Consider the following 6,311-nt stretch of genomic DNA (forward strand, 5'->3'; position numbering starts at 1 on the left):
GCCGATATTTCTCTTGGTAAGTAAAGTAAAACATTTGAGAAGAGCAGCAGTGGTATCATCTAGCAGTCGGTCAGTATGTGAAGTATGTGGAGTGTTAGTGTTAGTTCACGATTCACGTATTTTCACATTCATATTTTAAATTCTAAATTCTATCTAGTCTAACAACTTTTCTATAAGGCAAAGCAAAAATGTGAAAGTGAAAGACATTCCTAAAGTTAAAGTACGTTCGTAAAAGTAAAAGGAAGTGTAAGTACTTTTAAGTTTAAGTTAGGCACTTTGATAAAATTTTCAAACTCAAAATATCTTAATTTGACTCAGTCAGGGGGATGGGACTTGAAAAAACATAAAATTTGATACCTTATTTGTTTCTCTACGACCTACGGTTCCAGAGTTATTTATATTTTTCTACTGAAATTTTTTGTCAACTTTACAGAGAGAATCTGTGATCTCCTCACTGCTGCCTCAAAACCAGCATCTCGCGGCGATCGGGAAATTTTGAGTCTTGCAGTCAACATGGCCCACTTATTGTTTTCAGTAATTTTGTTTCAATTCAAAAATAAATGGCAAGTGTTAGATATCATTTTAAAGGTCAGAAAATAAGCTTTATTTTCATATAAATCATTTTCATGTATGGAAAGTTTTGAAAAAATTAATGATAAACGAAAATGGAAAAAAATATGAGGTTTTTGGCCTACAAAGTGGGGTTGGTGGCGGGAAAAATAAAATAATGAGCGAGTATATCAATTTGTATGAAATTTGGCAGAGATTTTCTTCAATTAATTGTCTGTCGATGTATCAAGTATAATTAAAATGTATCCATAATTTAAAAAGTTGTTATAATTCAAAAATTTATAAATTTTTATTACATAAGTTTTCTGAGAAATACAATCAGGAATTGAGAATGAAATACACCGTTAGAAAGCTTGTTTTGTGCCCTTTATAATGATACCAAAATTAGTCACATAGGTTCACAAATAACGCCAAGGTGACCAACACAGTAAAGGGTCAAAAATAAAGTTCCAAAAAACGAGTTTCACCTTACAGTGAGCCTTTCGGCGGCCACTGGACTGGAGTTATCAAAGTGCCTATTTAAGTAGAGGAGTAATGAGTGAGTCCTTGGAAGTTGACGTTTCATCAACTGCCACTGCCAAGGAGTCAAATTGAAACTCTTCAAACAGATGCATGCGGTGATTTCAGTCGAGCCTCGGATTTGCGCATTCGAATCTCGAATGCCGTCACTTTCTTCCAACGCTGCGTTCTTCCAATCATTCAAAGTCAAAGGCAAAGGACCGAGTCTACACTCGTTGGCACTTTTAAAAAAATTTTTGTAGAGTCTTTTAGTCAATTCCAAGAGTTAAAATCATAACAAAACAAAAAAAGTTACTGTTGTATTTTTGGATTCAGCGGAGAAAACAGGACGAAATGACAAATTTGCCAAGTCCTTAGAAAAAAAAAGTAGGATTTCCTTTGTTAATTAGGAAATTATACTGCACACAGAAGCAATTCACATCATAAAACATTTTTGCAACAAGATCAATCCTTTGCATTTAATCGTAAATAGCTAGTAGACGATTTACCAATTGCAAGGTCCGTGACAAAAAGAAGAAATATGTGTGTGAGAGAGAGGGTGGGGGGGGGGGGGGGGGGGGAAGAGGAGAATTACTAAATGAGACAGATGGAGATAGAACAGAAAAAATGAGAGTACCACTAATATTATTATTAATGTTTCGCCATCACTCCATACTCTGTGACCGTTAAATGCTGATGTTTTACCAACTGGCACGGTCCGGGGTAAAAAGAGCAAATGAGAGAGAGAGAGAAAATGAAGAAGGGAAAATAGAAAATAAAAGAGAGAAAGAAAATCTGAGAAATAAGAAATCAGTATGAGAGAGAGAAAATGTCACACCATGGCAGTTAATAGTAAGTTGACGATTTACAACTGGCACGGTCCGTGGCTAAAACTAAAAGTTAAAAGAAGGAACGAATGAGAGAGAAAGAAGAAAATGAAAGAAAAGAGAAAACGCGCGCATTAATATTAATAACAATGAGTGTGTGTGTGTTTGAGAGAGAGAGAGAAAGGAGAAAATGACAGAATAACACACCCAGAGAGGAAAAAATGGCACAAAGAGAAAATGACAGAGAGAGATAGTGTGCGTGAGAGAGGGGGAGGGGGGAGAGAGAAAAGAGAAAATGAGAGTATTAATATTAAGGCTGTCATTATCCCCAGACACCTGTCTGGGGATAATGAAAATTCGTTATTCCCAGACCCATAAGTGAAATTCCACCCTTTTAAGCAATTATCCACATTTATTAATTCTGTCTTCTTTTTACAGAACGTTGCAAGGGATAAATGTCCCATCCATCCTCCCCCCTCTCTCTCTGTCTCTCTCTCTCTCTCTCTCTCTCTCTCTCTCTCTCTCTCTCTCTCTCTCTCTCTCTCTCTCTCTCGGTTCCTTTCTAGTTTCTAGCAAATTGTCATATTCGTCCCAGCTCCGATCTCAAAAAGTGTCTAAAAAGAATAAATAATTAAAAAGCAAACAAACAGAAATATTCAGAGAGCGACCAAATGGTCAGATAGAGGAGAAAAAAAACAAACAATAATTTAAAAAAAAAATAAAAACAATTTTAAGAAATTCATGCTCAGAAACGGAACAAAAGGCCAAACAAAAAGGAGAATTAAACAGACTTGCACAAAAAAAACAAAACAAAAGAGGTGGGGGGAGCAGGCCTGCCAACCGTCCCGCATTGTGCGGGACCGTCCCGCATTTGCGCCAAGCCATTTTTGAAAATTATTTTCTAAAAAAAAAATAAATAAAAAAAAAAACAATTGAATCTATAAAAAAAAAAAAAAAATCAAAAACAGAAAGAATCGAATCTATAAAAAGAAAATAATAATAATAAAAAAACCTCTACTTTATTTACTATGGATTTCAAGTAATTATATGGCGTTCTATCGTTTACGGTTAAAATGGTTTGCGTCGTAAGCATGTTCAGTTCGGTCGGGTGTCCCTCTTTTCATTTTCAAAAGGTTGGCAGGTCTGGGGGAGGATGGATGGGACATTTATCCCTTGCAACGTTCTGTAAAAAGAAGACGAAATTTAAAAAAAAATAAAATGTGTCGGAACCAGGATTCGAACCCACAATGTCGATTCTGGTAAAACACCAGGGCAGACGACTAACCCATTCAGCCATGACACCCACTTCAAAGTCGACGCATATTGTGTATATGTAGTAAGATTGATTTAATGTTGGTTAATTTTATGTTTTTATAAATATTTTATTAACTTTCCTTATTTCTATGTGCATTTGGAAACATTCCATATTCTGGAATGTGGATTATTATTGTTTAAAAGAGTGGAGTTTCAAATATGTGTCTGGGGATAATGAAAATTCGTCATCCCCAGACAGGTGTCTGGGGATAACGAATTTTCATTATCCCCAGACTTATTAATTAATATTAATATCACTCCGTGGCAATGAATCACTTTGTGACATTAACGTTACTCCGTGGCAGTTTAAAGTACACGTGTGTAGTTGATGAACTGACACGGTTCTTGGCAATTGACGATTATTAGACGTCTATTAGCCTTATTAGCCCTTTCCTAATTCTAATGTCAAAGTGAAGAGACCTGCCTTAGCCTTGTATGGTTTCAGTTTCCTAATTGTTATATTATGTTTTCCTGGGTCGGTGCGGTCACTATCACGACTGTACTGAATTATCACTTTTGCATTTTCCTATTGTCCCCTCCCTTCTGTCTTTGTACTCAGACTTAGACTTGTGACTTGTGTGGTATTTTTGCCTTGTGACTTGTGTAGTATTTTTGCCTTGGCCTTTGCATTTGCTTTCTGGAACTACGCCAATGTCAATCATTGACTCAATACGGAAAGGGTCATTATTTTTTTCTATCTACTACAAAATTTTAAAAACCCATTAAAAAATGCACTGGCTATTTTAACAGTCCCATACAGATGGTTCTCGGAAGCTATTTTTACAGTCATTATCTTGTCCAACCTGTGCGGTCACCAAGCATTATAGTTAATAGGTACATCATGCTTTGGAATATCTTGTACTGTTTGATTTAGCTTATCATAAAAGCTTTATTTCTCGTCCTCACTTTTGTCCTCTTGTGGGGCATACAAATATTTACATTCAATTTAGCATATTTTGAGTTGAACTGAGCCTTGAACAATCGTTCTCCCATTGGCTTCCATTCTAGTAGAATCTTCCTTGCCTTATTTTTATAATAATAGATAATCGACGCCGTTTAAATGTAAAAATAGCCCGGAGAACCATCTTTACAGGACTGTAAAAATAGCCAGTGCATTTAAAAAAATTCTTTAAAATGATACTGATATCAGAACCAGCTTGGGCTTGATGACCAGAACCCATAAAATCCAGTTTGTCTCAGCATTAAAAGAAAAGGAAGCTGCTATCTCTCTCAGTTTTTATTTTCACTGTTGATCTTTTGTCAGGCGTTTATTTTTTCAATTTGTCAATATATTGAGTGGCATTTTAAAAACTCTAGATCAAGCCTTTATTGATTTGTGGTATGACACTTACTTTCGGATCGGATGGTCCTGGGCTCGAGCCTCGAGCCTCGCTCGGCACATAGTTGAGTCCTAGGAGAAGGCTCTTTACTCACATTCTCTCACCCTACTCAGGTGTAAAATGAGTACCTGACAGTTAACAGCGTTGTCTCTGTCCAAAAAAAAAAAGTAATATCACCTAACAGGCGTCATGTCCCGTCTTTCATGTTCAATGTTGCTGTTGGCCAGGGAGCCTGTGTAAAGCGCTTTGAGCACGTTTAGTGGAAATTGCACTATATAAAAGCTCAATGAGTGAAAGTTTAAAATGTCTGAAATATGACCACTGTTTTGGTTCTCCGTCATTTTGTTTTTTTGGAGTATTGAAAGTTGAAAGGTAGTGGACACCAGTCCTATTTTTTTTTTTATTTTCTATTAGGGTTAGCTCGAGGTCAGAGAGTTTTTTTTTCTATTAAAGTTAGTTATAAGTAAAGGTGCAAGGGTGTTTATTTTTCCTATTAGGGTTTGTTGAGGGAATATTTAGGTAGTTTCCCTTAGCATGAGGAGCTTTCGGAAGACCTCCCATAGCTTGGTAGGCTATTTTCACCGTACAGTGATATCTTGGCAGGCGATTTTCACAGTACAGTTTTATCTTGGTAGGTGATTTTCACCGTACTGTGATTATAATGTGGTAGGCAATTTTCACTGTACGGTGATAATAGTGTGGCAGGCGATTTTCATCTTACAAGTTATATCTTGGTAGACGATTGTTAACGTACAACAATAATATATTGATAATCTTATTTTAACATTATTTTTGCAGCACTTCATTTTAAACATCGTCAATAACCCAGAAATCGAAATGTTGAAATTTCTTAGACATAACGTTTTCTCAGAAATTTTGTGCACCTTTATAAGTTTATATACTGGTGGTAGGAACTCAGTGGATAATTGAACTGGTAGTAAGGACTCAGCGGGTAGTACTATTTTCAAGGTACAGTGAAAATTCCTGAAAAGAATATAACTTCATGAAAAATATCAACACAAACCAGTCCTTCAATTAAAAGTTTTAAATTACAATAATAGTTGATCAAAATGTGCTTTCAGAATGCTAAGAATTTAACTGCATGGCCAATTTCAAATCAGGGCTTGTAAAAAAGAAATAATCTTCTTTTTTTTTTTTTTTTAATGTCAATTTTTTCAGCTTATAAAGGCTTTTATTTGAAAATCTTAAGTTTAAAGGTGTCGAGTCACAGACAAATATTCCACTCCAGTTTCCTCTCTCGCAATTGTTGTCCATGTTTTCACTTTCTCTTGACACATATCTCCTAATTGTTCTTATTTTTCAGGTGAGCTGTACATATCTGAAGAGAATGGAAATGATGAGACGGGCGATGGGACAAAATGCAAACCAGTCAAGACTTTGTTACAGGTAGTTCTTCTGCAAATACCTTTATGGCGAAAAACAGAATTTTTAGTGTATCCTTTAAGCAAGTCCACTCAAATTGACTATACTCATAAGTACAGTGCAATCCCTGGATAACGACGTCGCCTGGGACTGGAAAATTATGTTGTTATTCCGGGGTTTTCAAGATGGGAGCAAAAGGGGGCGTGGTGAGACCTGTGATTATAACAGTGCGATGCACAGACTGGTGCCTGAGATAAATCATGCCTCAAAAACACTAGAATGTGTTTTTCTCAAATTTACAAATGGTATAACAGTTACACCTTCACTCTCCAATGTGTATTGTCATTATTTTGATCGTAAACAGTGCCCGAACCCATTT

At 36.0% G+C, this 6,311-nt stretch overlaps 1 protein-coding gene across 1 annotated transcript in view; it reads left to right on the plus strand.

Moving 5' to 3' along the window:
• LOC144964173 (asparagine--tRNA ligase, cytoplasmic-like) overlaps window positions 1-6,082 on the plus strand; it is a 6,298-nt gene extending 216 nt beyond the window's left edge. Inside the window, exons 1-2 of the mRNA XM_078898132.1 lie at window positions 1-16; window positions 5,874-6,082. The exon at window positions 1-16 is cut by the window's left edge and continues 216 nt beyond it. Of these exons, the coding sequence (XP_078754258.1) occupies window positions 1-16; window positions 5,874-6,067 (210 nt within the window). The 3' untranslated portion in view covers window positions 6,068-6,082. The remainder of the gene's footprint in view (window positions 17-5,873) is intronic.
• Window positions 6,083-6,311: the final 229 nt, after the last annotated feature.

This window comes from Berghia stephanieae, chromosome 2, assembly GCF_034508935.2.
Source record: "Berghia stephanieae isolate SIO BIC M18660-M18661 chromosome 2, UCSD_Bste_1.3, whole genome shotgun sequence".
Taxonomy (NCBI): Eukaryota; Metazoa; Mollusca; class Gastropoda; order Nudibranchia; family Aeolidiidae; genus Berghia; species Berghia stephanieae.